The 25,355-nt window shown below is 38.5% G+C and overlaps 1 protein-coding gene across 3 annotated transcripts in view; it reads left to right on the top strand.

Annotated features, from left to right (window-relative positions):
* Positions 1-229: 229 nt before the first annotated feature.
* LOC112567038 (methylosome protein 50-like) overlaps positions 230-25,355 on the top strand; it is a 29,561-nt gene continuing 4,435 nt past the window's right edge. The window contains exons 1-7 of one of the 3 annotated variants that reach the window (XM_025243502.1): positions 230-403; positions 5,041-5,226; positions 5,760-5,901; positions 12,476-12,522; positions 19,218-19,288; positions 22,115-22,169; positions 24,150-24,236. In XM_025243502.1, the coding sequence (XP_025099287.1) occupies positions 346-403; positions 5,041-5,226; positions 5,760-5,901; positions 12,476-12,522; positions 19,218-19,288; positions 22,115-22,169; positions 24,150-24,236 (646 nt within the window). In that variant the 5' untranslated portion in view covers positions 230-345. Of the gene's footprint in view, positions 404-3,416; positions 3,503-5,040; positions 5,227-5,759; positions 5,902-12,475; positions 12,523-19,217; positions 19,289-22,114; positions 22,170-24,149; positions 24,334-25,355 lie in introns of those variants that run through there. The other 2 variants (XM_025243500.1, XM_025243501.1) reach the window with 2 other exon arrangements.

Here is a 25,355-nt window from a genome sequence, read left to right as displayed (position 1 = left end):
CGAGCACGAGCAGACGAACTTTAGCGCATGCGTATTGACGAAGTGTCCGCTGTATCCGCACGTCATTCGTCTTCAGAATTTAAGTCGAACAACCGATATTTTTAAGATCGGGATTTGTTAGCAAATATAGTCCTTTGCATTTGTAACTATGAATAAAGTACAGTTTGTTTATAGCTACATACAGGTCCTTACTCTTGTTACTCTCTGAACTGTGACTAAGGACAATAATTCGCAAGTTAACGTCCATGATCGAACCATGGACGCGATCGAACGAGCGGTAACTTACAAGGGACACAACTAAATTATCGTTTCCGCTTTTAGTCTGAGTACCTAAGGCAAGCGACAATGGAGCAAATGCCAGCTGCAATGGACAGACATTTAGATGTGGCGAGTATAAATAAAGGTCAGTTAATGTTTGAGATGCAAATGTGCTTTGGAAAGGCTGTGGACACAATGACACATCAGAAACCGGAAAAGGGGTTAGTGTTACTGTTAGCGAAGCAGATAGTAAAAAGTAGATTTATATAGCGCACTTTCTCACTTCAGTGTCTGTATAAAAAAGAGACAACCTTAAACATAGGAAACATACATAAACAAAAATATATAATATACAGAGACACAAGAGCAGCGCATCATCAAAAGGAGCAAAGTTTGACAGTCAAGACGAGGCTTAGAATGGTTAGTCTGAACAATGCGTTAAGTTTTGTTTTGAATGAAGTTTTGTGGACAATTTCTAGTTTAGAGCAGAGCACCATGCTGGCACCGAGGAGGGATAAGTAATGACAGAAGTCTAGAAATATTCATAGATCATGGCACAAAATCATCAGGTCTGATCAGTCCACATTTGGAATATGCCAATGGGAGTGGAGTCCGATGTTAAAGAGGCAGTCTACAGCAGAAGAAAGAGTACAAAGACGTGCTACTAAATTACTTTAGAATGTAAAGATATGACTTACAGTTATAGACTTAGGTACTTAAGACTCTAGCCTCTGAAGAATCAGGAGGGATCTGATTCAAATGTTCAAGATTTTTCACAGATACGATGATGTTGCTAAGCATGTATTTTTTTACCACCACATACTCATATTACTCGAAATTCAGATGGAAAAGTATTTATCAACAATTGTTCCACTACTAAATACAAATGTTTCTTTTCACAAAGACTTGCTGCAAATTGGAAATCATTGCTTACTAACTTTAAATATGCATCACATTTGAACAGCTTTAAGAACTCTTTAGATAATAGTCCAAAATTTGTCAAATTATTTTACATTAATGGTTAACAAAATATATTGTCATCTGTTGAAAAACTCAGATCTAGATGGTGAATCTGCACAAGGGTTGACAGGTATTGAATGAGTGATAACAAATCACTGGAAATATGTTTTGGGGTTTCTGGATTAGGATCTCTACAGATCAGTAGAGGGCATTTTTATTACTGCTGTTTTCCACCCTGTTTTTCTTCATGATTGGGAAGAGATGAAGAATAATGTGGAGTTTTGTATAAGTGGTAATCCCAACCCCTGGCCGATCTCTCCACATTTTACTAGGCCATTAATATAGAATACAACTGATAGGTGACGGATGTTAATAGTTTTCTTACACATGTACACACACAAAGACACATCTTTATCATGGACTAAAAAGAATTATATTGAGAATGGAGTTAATACAAGAGGTATTTTCAAAATAAAGTTTTTAAGATCCTCTTGAAACAGGCTAAATGGCTTGAAATGAGAGTGCCATCAAGTTCCATAGTTAAAGTCCAGTATAAGAGGATTGTAGTTCAAACCTTTCGGCAGGTGTAAGATAGGGTGGTCTGCTTAAGAGTGAAAACGTCTCAAAGGAGATTAAACAGAAAGCATATAACAAATGAACAATCTTTATTTACAAGACAAGCAAAGGTTATATCCTTTTTTCACATCTAGGAAGGAAAAGAAACTGAAAGTCTACATTATTACAAAACAAAGAGATTAAAATAACAAGAGGGAAAATTAGAATATGTACAAAAATGGGTGTCGATGTCTTTTTTGACTAATGACTAATAAGGGATCAAAGGTTTTGATATAGATGTTGTAGGAGTCCTTCTTCAAATGGGTATAGACTTGATTCTCTTTGCAAGGTGAGTGAAGGAAGGCTATATTAGGGATGTAGAGGAGGAGACACAGATGAAGCTGTGATATATCACAGCTAGGTTGTAATCAACTCAAGCTTGAACAGAGAAGAGCCAACATGATCACACATTTTTGACTTGGTAACAAGGCATTCAGTAGAGTTTTGAACTCTCAGTAGTTCCTCTATTACATGGTGTGGACAGCGAGAGAGCTGGCATAATCGTCAGGACAAAAGAAGTGAAAAAAACTAGATCTTAATTTTTTTTGGCCTGAATATTAAGATATGGTCTGATGGTGTTGATCTGAAGAACAGCTACATAAGCTGAGTGATAAATATGAGTCATATGTGGTCCATGAACTTGTCATTTAAGGTGATGTATCCCAAATTATGGGCAGAAGATGTGAAGGGCATGACATGTGTTTCCACTTAAGGGAAAATAATACTTGATGACTTGATAAAATAATGAAGACAAAAATATAGAACTTGAATCGTGTTGTCATTCAGTTTCAGTTTGCTAATGGTCATCCATGATTTTACACCTATAATATTGCATTATAGCCTTTTATTAGTGTTGTCAATGAGTGGTGGTATAAAGTATGTGTGTCATCAACAAATGATTGGTTAGAAATAGCATGACCTTTAATAGGGAGCAGAGTTGCTTTGTATACATAATGAAAAAGACAGGTTCAAGAGCAGATCCTATGGAACTCTGAATGAAAAGACAGATTGACCACATAAATATTGATAACTAACTGAATACAGCCAGTCGTTTTTCAGACCAGTGCTGAATGGTTCCAGAGAGAACATGATGGCCTTTGAGGGAATAAAAAAATATGCTATGATCAGCAGTCAGATGCTGCACTAAGATCAAGGAAAATGAAGACAGATTTCCATGATCAAGAATCAACAAGATGTAATTTGTAACTTGTAGCAGTGCTGTATGATGAATGGTATGCTGATGTTGAGATGACATCATAGAGTAATCATTCAAGTGTACAAAGAGCTATTTGAAGCCAATCTTTTATAAGATTTTGGAAAGTAGGGAAAGATTAAAAACCAGATTAAGAATTCTTGAGGTTATGATCTAGAGTCATTTTATTGAGGAGTTGTCTTACAACTACAGATATGAATGGTGGTGGAAATAAGCCAGATGATAGACTGTTATTGATGATGTTGGTTATAGTAGGCAAAATCAGGTCAAAACTCAACCAGCAGGGTGATGGGAACAGGATCCAGCAAGCAAATAACTTGTTATGGTGTTGAGAATGACTGACATTTGCCTGTTACTGTGCAGAATTAACTCAGTAAGCAGGGAGGTAGTTCTTGAAGAGACTCATCGTGTTCAGAAGCAGATACATTCAGACTAGAACCACAGCCATTTTAATTAGTGAGTGCAATGAATTTAATATACTTTGCTCAAGTATAAATCTGAAAATGAAATCTTACTTCCTGGCATTTTGGTGGCTTCATCCAAACTAATTGATGTTGTTCCAAAGGAACAGCTTACCTGGGATGGGATACCTGCCATAGTTCTGCTTCTGTTTCTTCTTTTGTATTTCCTCCTTCTTACTGAAATATTTCAAATTAGTCTGATTTGAATACTTTAAAGGCAGTGTAGGGATCTTTGTACTAAGTTAAACCTGGGCTTAAATCTTACTGAAGGACATAGCATAATAAGAAATACATGCTAGGTAGAGATCTTCTGCTTGCTTCATAATTTTCTTTTAAGAGTTTGAACTGTTCTTTCTGCCTCCCCATTTGCTCGCCAAGCGAGTAAACTCATACTGATTAGCAAAGTTAACTGCCATGTTAATCAGTTTCATTTGAAGTGTTCTTCAGAGGTACCAACTCTTTGAAATGAGAATAGTAATCTATTCATCATCTGTGGCCGTTCTTGAGACTCCTATCTTTAATTCTTGATCCCATTCACCATTAGGTGCCTGGGTGTCTTCCACATCACTCCATTACAAAGCATGTATGCATGCATTACAAAGCATGTACGCTGGTAAACCTCTCCTTATTGCCACATGGAACTCATGCTTTCCTATGTTTGTCACTTAAAAGCTTACTTTGAAAACTGTGCAGTTCATACCATTTTCCATCCTCAACATGCTGCTCTTTATGCCATTTGTGCAAAAAAGCAGAAATTATTACCTTGCTGGATAATGCCCCACTTGCAAGCTGGAAAGTAGGTCTTAATCAAACCTTTTCTTCACTTGCCTGCTTCCTGTTTCTGTTCCTGAAATCCACTTTGATCTAAGAGCCTTAAAAAAAATATGTTATTAGTGGTGATGACTAGTGATATATCTGTATTCTGTCCAAGAACGTTGGTCTTCTGAAGGCTGATAATGAGCCCGAAATCTTTGCAGGTCATAGAGAACCAGTTCAAAAGCTTGCTGGATGTGTGTAATAAGTGCCATGCCATTTGCAAACAGCATGTCTCTAATGAGTTTCATGAACCTTTGTTTTGACTCTGATGTGTGCAAAGTCTCTATCTAAAGAGGTGCAAATATCATGGTGGGATGAAGCACATACCTTCTCATGTCAAGAACATTGCCCAGAGAGACCATATGTGTAGCATACATATAAGCAGATTGTGTTATAAGTTGAAAGTGCTTGTATTTATGCACTGTATATACCTGACTTCCCTAAAATGTATGTTTTTAAATAAATCAGTTTTTAAACATCTAGCCAAAATGAAAGTGACTAGACAGCTTGGTGGCTTTAGTTTAAAACTTAGTTTTTAAAGAGTAAAAATTAATGACATCGTGAAAAAAAATTAAGCTTTTCTCAAATATTTTAAACCTAAATTATTTAAAGTACATCTTTGGCAAAGGCTTTGTTGATAATAAACTATACAGACTACCAATGCATGATATTATATAATTTGAAAATCTGCTTGAGAGCTTTGCTTATACTCTGCAGAAGGAGGACTGTTGCTGGGTGCCTCAAGTTTGACAGGGCGTTACTGGCTTGGATCATTGTGGTTTTATTTGTCACCTGAATATGCTCCAAATGTTGAGCTCTGCACTGCAGGTGTTCAGCTTGAAGCAGGCCTCTCTGGGGCTTCCTGGATCACAGCTCATCATGTTCTACTTGCCATGGATACAGGTATGGTACTCTTAATAATTCTATTTCTCTTAAGAACATTTCTACTTTTCTGTTGGCATTGATTTTATTATGCAACTCAGCTAAAAATAGCTTCTTCAAGGAGTTAATCACCTTTTGCAGGTCATATTTGGAAAAAAGTTTTTGTGACCAAATGTTCTGATTGTGCTTTATTGCAGCATTTTGCAGAAACACAATTTAAAAAAAAATGTCTTCCTTGGTACATGTGTATTGAAGGAAGGTTAGTTCTCCTATAAATCTTACATCAACAATGGGGAAATAAGTAAGCATAGACTAGCAAATGGGAAAAAAAGCCTTACAGCATGATTTAAGAGCTTTATTTTCAATATTTAAAATAAACATAAATTATAGATGTTTTAAGTAAAAAAAGCAAACTACTCCATTTCGCTACTAAGACCTTTCTCGGTTATTATTTGACTTTGATGGATTTTAACAAACCTTCATAGAGAGGTTTTGCTGTTGACCTTCTGCCATTTCTCCTTATGTAGTTGGTATTTTGTCTTTTTTATCAACAGGAGGTGTGACTATATGGGAATTACAAGATGATAACAAAACCTTTAGCATGGTTCATTCAGCTTGTGAACATGATGACATTGTTTCAAGTGTCAGTGTAAATGCTAATGGTAATCGATTTGTGTCTGCCAGCCATGACAAACGGTGAGTAAAATTTTGAAAAATTAATATTCACCCTTCAGTTCACGTGTTAGACGCTAGCACACTAGTGGAATCCATAAATGTTTAAGATTAAAATACTGCAAAATAAAGGATATAATTTGTTAATTTTATTTAAATTACAATTAAATAAAACTTTTTGCATTGTTAAATTTAAAAAAATAATTTTTCTTTTAAAGAACAACTTGCACACTATTTGTTTTTTGGAGATGTCAGTAAGTATTGACAGCATTAACCTTCTGTAAATTTCAGCATCTTGCACGCAACAGCTCATGAAATAACTGATGTAATGAATTTTCAAATTTTCTACTTGTAATTAACACTAAGCAGAATCCTGCTCTAGTGTCTGAATGGAGTGCTGCTTCCTATGCATGTCATAAACTCATAAATGGAACAAACTGAGGCTTCTAATGGAGTTAACTGTCTCTTTAACCATATTTTGTACAACATTCTAATTTCAGCAAGTTTGCTATCATATTTTAATTTTATACAGTCTTTTAGGTTATTTGTAAACCAAAGGCTGAGAATAAAAAATTATTCTGGGTCCCACTGTATCTGTAAATGTGGTAAGAACTTAATTGGTGAATTTGTTTTGCACCCCAGCCGCCATACTGAACTTGATTTTTCGGTGCTTAGTACTAATCTGAATATCTTTCCAAATATATCTAACGTGCTCATAGTTTCTTCAAAAGAGAGTCCGTCATCTTCAAAAGTTCTGTATCATCTGCGTAATGTGCTATTTTACTTTCAGAGTTGTGTGGATTTTTATACCTTTTATATATTTGTTTTTCCCTGATCATAATAGGTAGAAATTCTATGGACAAAATGAATAAATAAGGTGAGATGGGGTTGTAACGTTTTGGGAAGAGTGTGTTAGGAATATATGCGAGCGCGTGTAAACATCTACATGTAAACCACGCTCGCCGCACTCTTCCACCTTTTTCAACAAAAAGGTCCGGCCAACGGTTAACACATTTAATGTTTAACGTGAAAGAAATGGAATGATAAAACAGAAGATAAATGCGACGTCTAAACCCTACTGCCCATGAGCTATTGAGCCTTCACTGTCACTTAGCTGGCTGGACAGACGATCCGGTAATCCAAATCATGGCGTTGTAGATAGCATCCGTTTGATATCCACATACACGCACAGATGACCGGTGGCACAGCTACAGGTTACAAGTCCTGTACTTCAAATGCTCCGCATAACTCTACCCTTGGGCACGGGAAATATCGGCGACTGTTACACACGAGATGCCACTACGTCCAGAATCTGTCCTCTCACACAGAAACCCACCGTATCCTTTGTGATGCTGGTGTAGATTTTGTACTCCCAATCGGTAAGACGGTGATATCCAAATCTACCCTTCGGTAGATAAGCGTTAGCATCCGTCGAACGTGATGCTATAAGTTCGTGAATCTCTGTCAGCACAGCACAGATCTCTCGCTGAATACCTCCTCGAACCCATACAACGCTACACTCCTCTTGAGCTCACAAGATGATGACTCGGCTCCACCTTTATATGGATGGACGTTGGCGACCGTTAACAAAGACTTGATATTTTTCGTAGGTCTTACTCCACTGACTGCTCAGCTCTCTCTGTCCAAAGCAACGTTAGATTCCCTAACTTAACTAACTCCTCTCCCTCTAATGACCAATCAGGTCATTAGCGACGCGGTAACTAAGACGACTGCTTAGTGATTCTTTGTGGGGTCCATGCCGACCAATCATAATCTCTGTACCGTGTGGTTGGCATGGCTCCCACCTCAATCGGCCGCAGTCGCCGTAGTTACGATTATGACAACTTTCTCTACGTAAAACACGTCGAATGACGTGAAATAATCTGCGTGGGGATTTCGTCAGCTCTCGCGCACTGCTCTCCCCTGGTAACACAGACAACAAATAATTACAATGAAAAAAATACATTCGTCTTTGAATTGCGAATCGTCACAAAGGTCCCCCTGCCTGAAGCCTCTTCTAATTTGGAACCATTCTGATAGTGTGCCATTCACTGACGCACTTGATTTGATATTTGATTAAAGGTGGTGATCTGTTTACAGAAAAGGGGCCAATTCCAAAGGAATATAGAACATTAAGCATAAAACTCCAATACTGTCGAAGGCTTTTTCAAAGTCCAGGCACATTAGTAAACCAGGTTGTTTATTTACATTTAAATGTTCTATCAGATCATATATAAGTCTAATATTATCCCCAAGGTATCTTCCATGGATAAAGCCAGACTGATCTTCATGGATAAGAGATGGCGAAATTTTTTTCATTCTATTTGCAATGCATACTGCACCAATCACATTTAAGAGAGTAATTGGCCTCCAGTTCTTGATTTGCTCTCTGGGCTTATCCATTTTAGGTATACATATAGTTATACCTTTATGTATTGCTGACAACTCTCCTTTTAGAAGGCCTTCGTTTAGTGATCTAACAATGAAAGGACCAAGCTGTTTCACCAAAAATCTTAAAAATCTCCACAGTAAATCCATTGCTCCCAGGGCTTTTGCCATTAGACATGCTTTTTATGGCCTGACCTGCTTCAATTAAAGTGATAGTTCCGTCTAGTAAATAAAGTTCTAGTTCAGTAACTTTTGGTATGTCTTCTTGGATGTCAGTAAAGTTGAAGTCTTGAACTGCTCGTTCTCAATACAGATTAGAGAAAAAACGTTTGCACTTCAGCTCTTATTTCTTCAGATCCTGTAGTGCTTTCCCCATTTTGCTTTTGTAATTTTTGAATTTGTTTACTTACATAGTTGCGTTTTTCTAATGAACAGAAATATCGAGTGACTTTCTCTCCTATCCACCTTGCCCTGGAGCAAATCAGTAAACCTTCCATTTTCTTTTCCCATATACTAATTTCATTTTTGTTCCTTTCAAGTTCATTCAGTTCTTCTTCATTTAGCCTCCCTTTGTCTTCCAGCTGTGTAATTCTTTTTTTTTAAAAATATTTTTTCCTTTTTTTCTCACTTGCATAAGCTATTGTTTTTGTTCTGATCTTCATTAGCATAGTGTCTAGAAAGGTCTGATCAGATACAACAAACTGTAATTCCATCAAAGGAATATTTTCTAAATTATTCCTTTCGTATGGAAGGGCTGAGTATTCTGTAACTTCTCTAATAACGCTGAGTTAGATAATTTTGATCCCTTAAATGTGATGAATTTAACTTCTATAGATTAAATCTTCTTTCTTTTTTTGTTGCTTAATGATAGAGTGATCAAAGAATTGTCAGTTCGATATCTGGGTAATATCTGCATCCACAACAAGATCTGAAAGTGGATCTGACCATGCTGACTATGCTGCCAAGGTAGGTGCAATGGTCAGACTCTGTAATTCTCCATGTAGTTGGAGTGAGGCTTCTTGCTTGTTGTTGACCCACATTACCTCTGTCTTCTTGATGTTGATGGTCAGGCCAGTCATCGCTGCTTCTTCTGCAAGCCGAGTGAGCTCTGTCTGTGGGTGTTGTTGCTTGTGGGACAACAGGCTGATGTCATCCGCAAAGTCCAGATCCTCAAGCTGCCTGTCGAAGGTCCACTGAACGCCCGTGTTGCTGTTAGAGTTTGTTCTTCTCATGATCTAGTATATGATGATCAGGAAGATTGTTGGCGAGAGCATACAACCTTGCCTCGCTCCAGTCCTAACTGCGAAGGGGTCAGTCAGCTTTCCGTTGTGGATCACCTAGCATGTTGAGTCTTCATACAGCTGCTGGATGATGGCAATGAGCTTTGGTGGAAATCCGTATGTCATGAACCCGCCGGGTTCAAGCAGGTCAACACGGCCGAATCGGAGTAGGTAATTATAGGTGGGCCGTGGTCAGTGAAAGCGGACAGTGAAGGGAAGCCTTTCTGTCTGTTTTTACGACTTGACAGGTCGCCGTGATTTATGGAGGTGATCGAGGCCCAGGGTGAGGGGGTGTAAGATGGAGTAGTAGTGGAATAGCGCAGTGGTCAGTAGTTGCCTTAGTATTAGATCAATAGCATCAGAACCGGGCAGATTGGGGGGCGAGTAGTCACGTGTCCTTTTAGTATATAGTTAGGGGTAGATGTTTAGTCGGGGCTTTTTCCCTCGTATTCCAGCAGAGACGTCGCTCTCTGAGTGATTTTCAGGCGCAGGCAGCAGGTCTGAGTAAGGGAAGCCCGTTCCGTTCAGAACGTACATCACTACTTGCTGGTACTTGTAACCTGGTTGCTTAGAGAGGGGAGAGTGGGGTGTACAGATGTACAAAAGACTGGTTCTCCAAAACGTCTAGCAAGAGTCAACTGTATTCCGGCAGCAAGAAGCGTGAGGCGGGGCTTGTAGAGACCACCGCGCCACCGGTCCAGTTGCAGACATCTTGAGAGAACAGTAACCCAGTCATCTCTACCGCAGAGAATCATCGCTGCAGTCCACTGCCTGGAGCGACTGTTGTGGATCAGCGGCAGGAGCAGTTCGTCTTCAAGTTTGTGAACTGTAAATCCAGAACGGACAGTGTCCGGACTGAGAAGGCAAGGTGTTTGCCGTCAGTGCACTCACCTACAAAACCAAAGGCAAGATAACCGAGTGGTACCCCCAGTGCCAGTGTAAAGGAACAATTAAGTGCGTGTTCCAGGAGGGCTTCAGACTCCCAGACTGTGAACTGTAAGCCCGGAACGGACAGAGTATCAGGACGTATGTACCAATTAGTTAACATCTAAAGTTTAGTCTGTAACCATCCATCACCGGCGCTGATGCCGGGTCGCTTTAAATAGTTATATGTATGCTCAAATTCGTGTCAACCTAAATTTTGCTTTTCTGTTTTAATTATAATCTTTTACGTTGTACACTGTTTTGTCAGTTGTGTTTGCGCACGCGGGCAAGTGGGACTGATAGTCTGTACACGTGCGGACGTGTGAACGGGCGGGTGACCGAGTGTGAGGGTGAAAGAGGGCGGAGCGAGCCAGACCCCTTTCCCCTCGGGCGAGTGAGGCCCATCCCTCTACAGCCGCCTCGTTTCATCACACCGTAGTGCTGCATCAGTTTCCAGATGGTTTCCCTGTCTATGGAGTCAAAAGCCTTCTCAAAATCCACAAAAGTTATATATAGTGGCGACTGCCATTTGATGGACAGTTCAATATTTCGTAGTATAGCGATTTGGTCTGTGCATGATTTACCCTGCCAAAAGCCTGCCTGTTCTTGCCTCAGTCTCTTGTCTAGGGCATTCTTCAGTCTCTAGAAATCCTTTAGGTGCATAAGCTACAAACTTAGCATTACAATTATTTAAATCTAAATTTTTATATATTTAAAATTAAATAGCTGTATATTGAATTCCTGCAAAGCTTTTCTAATTGTTTGTAGGGAACAAGATGGTAGTGGGACTTGTACAGTTTCCCTAAACTCCTGTGACGAAGTCTCACAAATTGACAATATGATGTGTTACCCATCATTGTTTCACATAGTAGTATTTAATAATAGCATTTACCTAGGCATCATACAGGTGGCAAAACAACAAAAAAATTTAGCAAAATCTATTGTTGTATGTAATTCATATACATATGTTTAAAAATTTAATCTAAATTAAAAAATGAAAATGTGGTAGTTGCATGGTGATGATATAGCAATAGTGGGTGTGCACCAGGTATACCCTTTTTGCCTAGTGCTGTTCAACATCTGTCTGAAGAAAATCATGTGTGATACACTCCATGGCCATCACACCTCCGTGTCAATTGGGAGGAAGCCAGTCAGAAACCTCTTCTTTGAACTTTAGTCCAGATTTAGCATATTTTGTACAACTGAACAAAAGGCCAAACACAAAACTGTATTATGATCACCTTTTCATTCCCAATCCAATATGCTTGTTTATAATTTAGTACTGGACGATAATTTATTAATAAGATGGCTGTGGAAGATCTTTGTGAATACCACCCATTAGATGCATATTAGAGTGCAAGATTACACACCATAATTTTGCGCACATCAATTTCGACATTTATCAGCACACCAAAACATATTTCTCTCTCCTTTTTGTGTGGGGAAAAATATGTGCCTATTCATGCTGATAGTTTTTAAGGGTCTAAAATCAACAATTTTGTGATAAGGCTTTCGCTAAATTTTGAAGTATCTGCCACATTGGCAAACTGATCATTTAGATTTCAAATAGTAATCAGTAATTCATATTCGAGACTTACCAGCTGGTGTTCTATCACCTCTGTCATGATCTGCAGCATTGCTTTAAGAAACATTGTCTTCACTGGTTTAGGCAGTACAGCAGGTTTGGTACTGGTAAAATTGTAAACTCACACCACTGCTAGCCATTTTGTTGATACCCTGCTTTTGTCATCAAGCTATTCCAATGTTTGTGGCACGTTGACAGTTACCAGAATATGGAACTTTTGATCAATATTCTCTATATGGAACTTTTGATCAATATTCTCTTTTTACAGGTCAATCTGCCAGTAAAATAATCTATGTTGTTCAACTCTCTTCATGTGATTCTTCATAGATACACTGAAAAATGGGTTTCGTCACACTTTAACAAAATGATCATCTTCAGAGAGAGTAAAAACAAACTCAAACAAATCTGTTCTTTTTTACAGAATCAGGCTTTGGGATGCGAATCTGACATCTCTTAACAGTTTTAAAGGTAATTTTTATCTTCTTATTATACAATACATCTTTATTGTCTGTGTCTGGTCGTAACAGAGATAGAAATTTTCCTTTGTTGCTGGGAGCTCCCACAGTTATCTGAGAATAATAAACTGAAGAGATTACTTTTGCACCTCATACACTCAGGCAGTTATACTCATGCTTAAACCCCTCATATGACAAATTGTCAGATACACTTCCTCTTACTCTCTTACACACACACACACACATATTCAGACTAGGTACATTTGGCAAAGACACTCTTCTTGGTGACCACTTGCTTCCATCTACGGCTGGAGGGTAGCATTTGGAAATGGCGATGTAGTGGGTGAGAAGGGTCTGTGATGATGCTGACTGCTTTTAACCTCACAGCCCTGATGGTATTTATGGTATAAAAATTTTGAAATTTTATTATTTCTTAAAAATAGTAGCAAGAGCCATCAGGAGCAGCTTTTATCAGGGGGGAATACCATTACTATAATTGTAGTTAAAGAGCTTCTGTTGTAATGTTTCTTACAACAAACAGTTATCTAGAATACTTCAAGATATTTCAATATTTCAAGAATACTTGTTTTGATATCTTCGAAAGTATTTATGATAGGTCTGGTCAACGTGGGTATCCCCTAAACTTTCATCGCACATCAACCCGCCAATGCTTGTAATTATGTACATTCTGTGAGGATAGGTGTGAAAAATTAATTATTTAACATTGAAACACTCTTTTTTTAGCAAAAGAGGCATCTGGGCCACATGCATTAAATGTCAAAGTATCAAAATCTATCTCAAACTCGACCACAACATTTTAAAGTGGCTATTTTCTGGAGTGACCTCTCATGGGGTCCCCACTTTGACCACACATATCTCCAGTACTTTCAAAGATATCAAAATGAGTGTGCATGAAAATTTAGACAATAGTTTTTACTTTACAAAGACTAAAATCAATGATCTATGGTTTAGGTACTTTCTGAAAGTTATTTTGAAAAAAATAGTATTTAAAAAAATTGATTACAGTCAACATTTTTACTGTAATCACTTAAAACAATTTTTTTAGATAGTTATTTTATATTTTATGATTCCGTCACAAAATGTTATTAATAATCTTTAAAGCAACAATTTTTTTTTTTTAAATAGAATGTACTCTCACTTAAAGTGATGATGTTTCCATCTTAAGTTTTTAAAGGTAGGTCTTGACTTCCACTTGTATTCCTGTTAGCCTTTTTGTGATTTTGTCAACCACATTCATGTCTTGTCTCTCTGCAGCTTTTTCTAATCTTATAGCTAGATTTTTAAAAAAAAACTTTCTTTTATTTCTGTTAGTGCTCCTTTTCACTTCCTTGTCTTTCTAGGACTATTCTTTTACCAATTTCTCTTTTAGGCGTGGAGACTTTGTGTTTTATCTCTTTCCTCTTCTCCATTGTTTTCTACGTTTCCAAAGTGATCCAGCTCGCACTGTTTGTCTGGAGCTGATGTTCTCTTTAGCTGCTTCTTTCATTGCTTGGCTAAAGTTGGTAATTATCATTTTATGTCATCTGTTAGGATACTGACCTTATTTTTCAATGCTATGATAAATTTCACTTGAACTGCTGAGATGTTAAATTGATCCATGTCAAAGTGTGGATGCCTTTGTTCTGCCACCTTGGATTTTTTTAGCTTTAGAACATGTTTACTGATAAGCAAGTTATAGTCACTACTTATGTCTGCCCCCCTTTCGACTCTAATGTCTTGCCATTAATGATAGTGTCGTCTATCTGATTCTTGTCCTGCCATCAGGTGACTTAGTTAATCTTTTGTTGTTGAAAAATTGTTCCTCCAATTACAAGGTTGTTTTCTTCACAAAAATCACACAAGCTGTCTGTTATACAACATATACATTCCTTTCCCATGGTTCTTTCTCTTCCTTCATTCTTGCTGCCTACTCTAGCAATCTCTCTGTACTAAAGTGCTATTATTATATGTTTTCTGTTGCTGCCTGTAAACTGTTTTAGGTCTTCTTCTTCTTCTACCTCATCCATGGGTGCATAGCAGGTCAGAATAGAAAGGTTGATTAATCTGGAGTTGCGCCTAGTATACAGGAGGAGTTTGCTGGTTGGTTTACCTCCTAATACAGAGTTCTTGTGTTGCTTTGGGATAATATTGTAACCCCTTCTCCTCATTTGTCATTGTTCCTCCCAGACCACAAAATAGTGTCACATTTTACAAGAGTTCTCTTTCCTTTGCCTGTGCAACGTGCTTCTGTAATTTTAAGAAGATCAAGTCAGTGTAGATGATTTTCTTGTAGGGCCTGTGCTAGCTTTCCAGTTTGGTTCAGTGTTCTCACATTCCAGCAACCCATAGTAATAAGATTTTTGGGTGAGAGCAGGTTGACTCTCAGGTTGGAAACATCCTTTTAGCTTTGGTCTCCAGCCATTATAACTCTAGTTACTTGGTTTCCATCTCTACTGTCGCCATTTCTTGGAATTTCTCTAGTTTCAGTTTCTGTAACTACAGTGATACCTCGGTTCTCGAACATAATTCGTTCCGGGAGGACGGTCGAGAACCAAATTGTTCGAGAACCGAAGCAATGAAACCCATAGGAAATAATGGAAACTGGATTAATTCGTTCCAAGCCCCAGAAAATGCCTATTTACTGGCCTAATTTGTATATAATATGTAGAAAAACATGAGTCTCAACAAGAAATAAGAAATAAAAGTGTATTTATTAAAACAAAAAAAAAATAAATAAAATGTACTGTACAGTACAGTACAGTAAATTGTGTTTCATTTACTGTACCTGTACCAAACTTTATGGCAGGAGGGAATGAATGTGGAGGGAGGAGGGAAGGGGATGGTTATTGTTTTGAAGGGGAGTCCTCTTCAATAAAAACAGAGGGTAACTGCTCTTCGGGTGTTTCTGTTCTCTGTATCTTCTGCTGAGGAGAATCAGAATCTTGCTCTGCAGTTGCATGTCTGATTTCTTTACGGAAGAATTTGTCAATTGTTTGCTGTTTTTTTCTCCTTTGCAAAATTTTGCGGAAAGTGGACATAACATTGTCATTAAAAATGTTAACTGCTCTATTTGCTACCACTTTATCAGGGTGATGTTGTTCAACAAATTTGCGATTTCTGCCCATTTTGCACACATTTCATGACTCTCTCCACAAAAACGTGACTCTCTCTCTCTGCACTCACACTGATGACGCAAGCAAGGCGCGCTGGGTAGAATGAACGCCATTCGGCTCAACTCGGCTCAACTCGGCTCATCTCGGAAGTTCGGATGTTCGAGTTCCAAATATTTGTTCGGATTCCAAGACAAAATTTTCTCGAATTTCCTGGTCGAATACCGATTTGGTCGAAAGTCAAGGCGTTCGAGAACCGAGGTATCACTGTATATCTTTTTAGAGGAATGAATTGTTAGTCCATTGCCCAACCTCCTGTAACCTGGAGGACTGGTGAACCACTTTTAGTCTGATCTCTGTCCTTTGATCTGTCCAACATTGGTGACCCTACCAGGAGTTAGTGTTTCATAGTTCAAGGGATCATTGAGACATTCAAGTACCCTGACCATGGCAAGGTGGTGGTTTTACAAGAGGAGCTGGTAAACTAAGCAACCTGCAAACCCTAATGAAGGCTCCAAGAAATGAAGAAACTCCAAAGCCTGCACCCTGAAAACCTACAGTCAGTAGAAATAAGAATTTGGCTAAGAATTTTTAGGTGTGGGGATCGAAGAGGGGAAGAAGAACGTTTGTTTCAGGTGTCATTGCTCTCAGTCCACCCAAATTTATGAACTGGTTTATATAATGGAATAGACACTGAGTGCACAGTAATTTCAACTTACAATATTCTGAGAACCATACATAAAGTTACATATATATATTATGTGTAAACTAGTTTACATGGAACCAGTGAAAGGACAGTTTATAGTTTGCTTTATAACATTGTCTGGTGAAAGTGCAACAAGTAAACATGATGTCACCAAGAACAAGGAACTTATAAAGATGTGAAAAGAAAGTGACTGAGAAAAAGTCAATGTTTTCCATATTTTTTGCACTACTTGGTATAGGGAGTGGTCAAAATTGACTCGAGCATGGGAAAGTAGGTTTTTCCCATTCATTTCTATTTCATAAAATTTATTTTTATTTCTTATTTTTTTGCCACATAAATAATCTTTTTTAACTCATAGGAGTCGCTTCATAGACCATTGGTATGAAAGTCTGTGCAAGTGCTAAGACTGCTGTGTAAGGCAGTGTTACGAAAGCTAGTTAATCGTCTTGTCCATTTCTAATAACAGACTGAAGGATGTAACTGCCGATATCACTTTAGAAATACATTTTCTGCAGCGGTCTTTCTTGACATTGATTAGTCGGTTCTTTCATGGTGGTAATTTAGACTTTTCTGGATCTAGTTACTGCCTTTTGATAATAGTGAGTCAGATATCAGAGGTTTCATGTCGATCCTCAGCATAAAACGCACTCAACCTTTATGCATATGCTGCGCTTTATCTGTATTTTTAGATTCCTTATGGATCATTTCACATGTATTTTTGATATATAATCTGGACTTTGGGAAAGATTTGTGATTGGACCCAGTTTGCTGTGGTAGCCTACTTGCTTACCTTCCTGAATATATTTAGGAATATATTTACTTACCTTCCTGAATATATTTAGCTTTACCCCCCCCCCAAACAAAAAACAAAACAAAAACAAAAGCAAAACAAAAAAAAGGCTCGACATGGAAGAAAATTTGATTTCTACTAATATTTGTCTTTTAACCATGTTTTTTTAACATTTTATTTTGAAAATAATAACGATTTGTGCATCCATTGAAAAAGGCTCTGGTACCATTCCTTACTATACCACCACCCTACGCGTTATAGCGCCTGTCACCAATGCAGTGAAGGTTAGCTGCCCAGAGTTCATTTCTCGTCTCGGGCACGCTGTTCTTTCTCTGCACGTGGCATCTCTCCACTGCTCCTGACTATTTGCAGGAAATAGTTCCTCCGTACCAGCCGTCACGTAGCCTGCGCTCAGGCTCCCAGTCACGCTTCTGTCTCCCTGCAGTGGAAGACACCAACAAGAAGCGCACTGGAGCCAGGGCCTTCAAAAATGCGGCACCTAAGCTGTGGAATGCTCTGCCATCGTCACTCTCCACCATCACCTCACCAACCACGTTCCGCAAGAAACTGAAAACCCATCTGTTTCTTTCAAGCCAGTCTTAAACTACGAAGAAACACTTCTGTCCAGTTTTTTACTTTTCCTGGTGTTTTATATATTTGTTCACTTTTTTGTTCTTCATTTGTTCTTTTTTCTGCGCAATGAGCATTCTTTGGAATGGATACCTGCGCATTACAAATCGACATCATCATCATCATCATCATCATCTGTTTACAGGGCTGGCTGCTTGCCGTAATATAGCCTTAGTTTGCTGGCACGGCGTAAAAAAAACGATCCCCCCCCCCACCAACACCCTAGCCAAAACAGAATGGTCTCACTGCCTTGTGGGAAATATTTGGGAAAGATATAGGCTAAGGGAGTAAACCCCTACAGAAAATCATTATACTAACACATTATTGATACAGAATAACATTACATCATTGCATTCTAGACATACACTGGAATATACTAACATGAGCGAATTCTCCTCTCAAAATAGTTCTCATCTTGCTGTATATCAAGATTGCAATTCGACTTTGTCTGCGCATGCGTGTCTTGCTGGCCAACGCATGTGCGCTTTATGTCTCGGGCAAAGGTTCAGATCATGACACATGCACTAACAGAGAACTACAAGACCTTACCAACAGACTGACAGACAGTTCCAACAAATGGAAGGGAAACCAGAACTGACAAGAGCAAACTCATGTTTGTTGAAAACAACAATGCAGATGTCTCCATGAACAGAGTATGAAGAGGTAAACAGTTTTGAGTACTTGGGTGCCACCCTTTTCAACTCCACATAGATCCACAACATCAGGATTGTGACACCAACAACACAATGGCTATCCTGGACAGGGTGTGGTGCAGGTTTACTACAAAGTACAGTCTATACAAATCCCTCATAGTATTGATCCTTCTTTGCAGATGTGAAACATGGACTCTGCTTGCTAATATGGAGAGGAGAATCCAGGCATAGGAGAACAAGTGTCTAAGGAGGCTGCTTTGAATCTTGTACAGAAACATAAAACCAGTGACTTTTTACAGATCACAGTTGCCTCATTCAGGACACCTTGGACCCCTGCTTTCAACAACCCAGGAATGCAAGCGTCTGATGATGGAACCCAGCATGAGACTTTGTGGAAGACTGTTCTTCAAAGTACCTTAGAGGGTCAACACGATGGTAGCAGAGGAAAAACTGGCTTACGAATGTGAAGGAGAGGACTGGCTATTCTGTGCAGGACTTGCTCATTATCACTGAAGACAGGCGTGAGTGGCAAGCCTTGTCAGCTGCCATCTCCATGTACTTCCCCCAATGACCAGTACCAGTACAAATGACTGACTTACATACTTTCAACTGATGTTTATTACAAACATGTTGGCTGTAGAATCATGGCTGATTGAATGAGTGACTGACCACAGACTGATAAGTGTATCAGTCATAATATTCTTGTAAACATTTTAAACTGCCTTAGAAAAAAGTATTTCAGTATTTATATGACTTCATTAGTAAGTGTTAATGTGACTTTTCTCCAAATCAGTTTTATTTTTCTCTACTCTACCTCAGCACATGGCAATAAAGTGTTGGATGTCCAGTATCATCCAACAGAACCAGACCTCTTTCTTTCCTGCTCTCAGGTAATTTGACATTTTTTTTCAAATTCCAAATTACATTTTTTGTAACCCCCTCCCCCCAAAAAATACTTGTGTGTTTTCAAAAGATGTTGAAGAAAGAAAGTCCTCAGAATGTAGTAGCTGATCTGATGTAACAGTTACCGCCTGCCACCAATACAATCAGGATTAGCTGTCCTGGGTTCTCATCTTGGGCATGCTGTTCTTTCTCTGCATGTGGCTTATGTTTACAGGGTTGTCTGCTTTGCCATAATATAGCCTTAGTTGCTAGCTCGGTGTAAATCCTGATTCCCACCCACCCAGAATGTAGTCAACACTTCACTGGCCCATAATCTGCATGTACACACCTTACTGTTTTTCATTGTCATTGTATTCATTATGCTTAAATTCAAGTTCAGTTAATAAAGAGCATCACTTTCATTTTCTACAAAAGGCAGATAGCAAAGTCTGCTTTGCATTTTTTCCTATCCTTTATCTGATTTCAAGCTATGAATGTGTAGAAGTTAACTATCCTGTAGATACATGGATGTCATTTTTTGAAATTCTTCATTCATGACATAATATAGCATAAAATTTGCATTGCTTGCTACACAAATGTGATTTAGATGTCAGAATCTTCCACCAGCTGGTGATTTTTCAATTAAAATTTAGTAAATTTTTGCCAAAGGTCACAAACTTACAAGAAGTGCATTTCTCAATGCTGGCATCATTGCCTATAAAATAAAACAGGGAGCTAAGCCAAAAACAAAATCACCAGAAAAAATTCACTACCCAGCAGCAAACATCAGCCACAGCTGTAACTTCAGTACCTTTATCTAATCGCTTTGCTGCCCTTGGCGAACAGGGAATGTATATAGATGTGCAACGTCTAGCTTCGGCTTCTCCACCCCGTATTGCCCTGATTTCTCCTTCCTCTGCTTCTGTGAGGCACTCTGCATCTTTTCCTCACAAATAAAGTATGTCAACAATCCTTCAGTGGAACTGTTGAGGGATCCAAGCCAACTTTGAAGAACTCCTAGCATCCTAACATCTCGTTTCTCTCTTGATATTATATCTCTACAGGAGACTCTTCTCCTACCTTCAACCTCTTTTTCCTTTTTTTTTTTAAGGTTCTAGTTTAAGGTTCCAGTTTACTGGTGGTTTTATGTCACACCATCCCTCTTTTACCTACCATTTTGCTATTGCTGCTTCTTATGTTGGCTTTTATTGTTTAGGATGTTGTTATTGTATAACCTTGGGCTTTTTGTTCCTAAACATTTTAATGTATGATTACTTTCTTTTGCATGATATAATCTTAGTTGCTGGCACCACGTGAAACAGCCAACCAACCAGCTGTACATTATTTTCTAATGACACTTGGGGTTGGGTCTGTAAATTATCTTCTATCTGGCCCTCAGTATAGTTTTCAGCTGAGATGAGACTCAAGCACTTAATGATGAGACTGACAGTATTTAAAGAGGGCAGTAGTGATTATATTTCTTCAAACTTCAGGTTCTTCAAACTTAAGCATCATGCTCAGTTATGGTGAGTTATATGGGAGGGTCTCAGTTACAATTATATGCTGGGACATTTTTCTTCTGACAGTTCAATATGTTTTGCATTCACAATAATTAAAACTTAAGCAAAACATAGATTTAAAGTAAGAACAGATTTTCCCTCAATTTTTAAAATTCATTTAATTTCTTATTATATTTTTAATAATTTCCTAACAAGAGATTTTTATAATTTTGAAATAACAAAATACACTTTTGAAGACATATAACCCCTTAGAATGGTAATGCAACTGAGTTAAATTATTGTTTTATTTAAATGCTGGTTTTGAAAAATTTTGCCAGCATGCCTTTTTCTTATAATTAGGACCGGAAGTACAGACACTGTAAACAAGCTTAGTCTTGCTTGCAGTTTATATCTTTGAGATCTGTTTAAAGCAATTATCTGGAGGTGGGAACTCTCCGTGGTGATTAAAGTTAAGCACAGGTATTAGAGGGGACTTGAGAGTGGTCATTGTCATTTGCCTGTTTTTGTTACACTTGTAGGCCAGGTCTTTAGATCAGTGATGCCCAACCTTTTTCGGCCTGTGGGCCATACACATTTCCGACATGCGTGTCACGGGCCGCTTCACCGCAAGAATAAAAAATAGAGCAGATGCCATTTTTATTAGAAACAAGTTGTACTTACCATTAATTATGTAGTAATTAGTGGGATATTTGAAGTTGTTTACCCGAAACCAACTTCTGAATGTCCGTCTGCATCGTAGAGACACCAAGTCGGAGCACTGAATCGAAATGTTCGTCCATCGAAAAAAAAAGATTGAGACGCCCTTAGGTAGGGATAAATACTTCTTCTTCCTCCCTTTTTTCCGTTTTTTTTAGGTCTTTTTTTATTACTAACATGCCGATTTCCTGCACTGTGGGCAGAAGTTTGGCGGGCCGGATGGCACCGCCCGCGGGCCGTAGGTTGGGCATCCCTGCTTTAGATGAAACTGTCGGTCATCTGCTGTCCATAGGTCCCTACAGCTTGGTGTCAAGGGGCATCGGTGATGGGCAAATCTCTGCCCTCAGTTCCTAGATGAGCCTACTTTCGTGTGGAATATATAGTTCATGGTTTGCACTCCATCTCCACAGAAGTACATTAGGGATGTCACCAAAAGTAGCTTGCAGTAAAGGTGGTGCCCTGTTCTAAAGCGGAAAATTGACAAGCCAATTTTGACCAGTCTCTTTAAATTTGGAACTCAGCTACTAACCTCATGCCATTTAGTAAAACTGGCATATTTGTGTCTATGCTACTTGCATATTCTCAGCAACTTTTTAAAATGTTTTTGTTTCTACATAGGATGGAAGAACTATTCTGTGGGATACAAGAAGAAGTAAACCAGCCAGCATAATTGGTAAGTATTTGAATTAAATCTGAGTTCATACAATGCTGTGAGATAAGTAAGTTAGTTTCATTTGAAGAGAGCACATTTGATACAGCAACCACGTGTATGACATGATCATCAGGTCTGGGCTCAGTGACTGGGTGAACTGGAACATATCGAGTAGGTCCGTGATCCTTTTCGTATACAGATGATTATTTTCATCAAATTGGACATTGAAGTCACCTGCGATCATAGGTATGCCACCGAGTGTGTTGCAGTGGTCAAAGAGATCGTGAAATTCTGACAGAAACATGTTGTCAGTCAATTTGTAGTGTTGGTTAATGGTCTATATAAACACAGAAGATGAACTTCTCTGTCTGGCAGCGAAAGTCATGCATTAACAAATTCAAATGTGAGTTTACAAAAAAGAGATCAGTACCAAATGCAAGGTCACAAGATTTTTTCAAGATCACAGCAATTCCACCTCCACGAGTGGCACTGGGGAATGACCGCATACTGTAGTTAACTTGAGTCAGATCAACACAGACACGGGTGACACAGCTCGCACACGTGGTGCTCACCTGGCGACCGGCCAGCTCTCAAGAGGTTAGAGGTTTAGCGATGCGGAAAATGCTGGCGGGATGAAATTTCGTTCCCTTGACCAGACTATAGACTTACCACCCCACAGAGCGTGTGGTCGTTGTGTCCTCTTTTGTTTGCATTTGTCTCTCACCTGTGCACAGGGCAGTTTTTTTTCTTTCTCTCTCACTTTTAAGTGTATGTGTGTATGAGACATTTCATTAGTATATTTTTATGTGTGTAATAAATTTGTTTGTTTTGTACTGTTCATTTTGTCTTTGTTATTGCTGTGTGGTCTGCACTCGACTGGTTTGACTGGAATGTCGTGCGCTGTCTCTGGCCGAGCGAGTGGTTGTGTATTTGTGCCGGCTTGAGTGGTTGCAAGTGTGCATCCAGTGATGTCAGGGATGGTTACGCAACAGCAGTCTTAATTTTAACCACTTTACAACCGACTATATTTCCTCCTGTCACTTATTACAGTGGTCGTCCTGACCCATCAGGTAGTCCTGATCTAGTAGGTGTGCCAGCATGTGTGACTGATATAAGCCTTGTTAACTAGAATGTTCAGTGTGAAAGAGCACATGGTAACTAGTAGGTACTAAATGTTTTTTGTACATTGTATATAAGCCCTGAGAGTGTTGAAGAACAGAAAAGTGCAGTAGTAAGAGAAAGCACAATGGATTGAGTACAGTGAGAGTTTGCAAGAATCATCAGATATGTGTTGCCTTTGTTTATGTAGGTGTGTGTTGCCTTTAGCCAGTGTATGTCACTGTTAGTCATTGTTGCAAGTGTTGTAAGGTGTGTAATTTCGCTATTAGGTTAATTTCTGCAGTTGATCCTATTTTGGTGTGTTGCCAATTGCCAATGGGTGTGCTGTCTACAAGTCTACAACTGTAAACTGGAAATAAATTGTGTGAAAGTCTGCAAGGTAATGCTGGCACCATAGATTATGACCCACAAGCCATTGGCGACGATGTAAGCATATGGGTCTTATGCATATTTGTCAATCAATTAACAACACCTAATTTCACCTGCGTCATAACAATTTCCAATAGCTGATTGTCTCCTGCTTTACCCACCATCTCTTTATCCTCCCCATTTACCTTATGTTTATAGTTTGCAACAATGCTAGAATATTTGTTTCTCATGCTGCAGAGTAACTGACCAACACAAATGGCAGTTAAATATTAACATAACAGCTTAACTCTAACCATGTATTCTACGTTTTTTATGTAATGCTAACAATTATGCCACAACATACATACAGGCCATAAGGAATTCTTTGGGAGCTGCTTCCCTCAAGCGGCAGTGAGGGTCTTTGATGAGATTCCTAGGCTTGGTTTAATGCTGGGTTAGGGTTTAATATCAGCAGCTAAAGACAGCAAGAAAATAAGTGGATAGCATAACTACAAGATGCTTTTGTCTTTTCAGAGAAAAGTCAAGGTGGCTCAGCTCCATGTTGTGTGTCTTGGCAGCCCTCAGCAACAAAAATGTTTGGGACTGGAGATGAAGGAGGAGGTATTGTCATACGGGATTTGCGTGTTGTTGTTGAGAAGACAGTTAATTATCAGCACCATTGCAGCGCAGTTACATGTCTTGCCTTTTCAACAACAAGGTATGGCAATGGCATCTCTGCTGCTTTCTTTTATGTTTACATTAGAGAAAGAAAAAGTAATCCTTGAATTGTTTTTAAAATAGATCTATTTGTCAGGATATTAACAATACCACACACACACAAAACAGTACAGGAACCTTGCAGAAATAAAAAGCTGAAAAATAAGATTAATTTAATTTATATATTTACTACATTTCAAAGGAGTGTGTGATAAGTCAACATTAACATAAGGTCTTTTACAGAAAATTTGGACAATTATTAACCCAGTTATTTGTGTATTCTCAGAAGTCTGCAGTGCTTGTGTTTTCTGCATTGCAGAACATTTTTAAGTGATAAACTGGGCTGGTATTTGAAAATTTTGTTTTAAGGCCAGACATGGACCTGAAATTTTGCAAAAATGTGAATTTTTAGCCACTTTGAGATTATTGCATATTATGAATCAATGGAGTAGGAAGATATGCTCACATTTGGGATAGGGGAAGGGAGCAAACTCCATGTTGACTGAACGATGTTCACATTTTCACATTCTTGCCTACCTCAATATCTTTTTAGAGGGGGCAGCTGCCTCCTCCCCCATGCCATTGTGAATGTTTGCCACATCCTCTATCCACTCTACAAGTGGCTTTCCATAAAACTATGTAGAAATATGTATATTTTGTCACTAAAGACAGTGATTTCATATTTATTCTTGCTGTGCAAATAATTTTAAGTAGAGAATGTGTGTGACTATGTCCTTGGCCGTACAGATCACCTTAACATGCTTTGAAAGCTTTCAGGTGTCCCATAGTCCCTTTATGCATGGTTTCTGGATGTAAACAAATGTCAACCATAATTCAAAGCTGTTTAATGGATGTTTTCTTTCTGAGATATTTATGCTAAATATTGAATACTCGCTGCATTTATGACTTTTATTTCTTCTCAAACTGCCTTGTGTGAAAAGAGGAAAATGATAACTGCATTCTAAGGCTACTGTAGTGGCAAAAAATAAGAAAATGATGACATGGCTTAGTGTACTGGCAACT

Source organism: Pomacea canaliculata, linkage group LG6, assembly GCF_003073045.1.
Source record: "Pomacea canaliculata isolate SZHN2017 linkage group LG6, ASM307304v1, whole genome shotgun sequence".
In the NCBI taxonomy this organism is placed as follows: Eukaryota; Metazoa; Mollusca; class Gastropoda; order Architaenioglossa; family Ampullariidae; genus Pomacea; species Pomacea canaliculata.
This window is presented reverse-complemented; position numbering and strand designations above follow the sequence as displayed.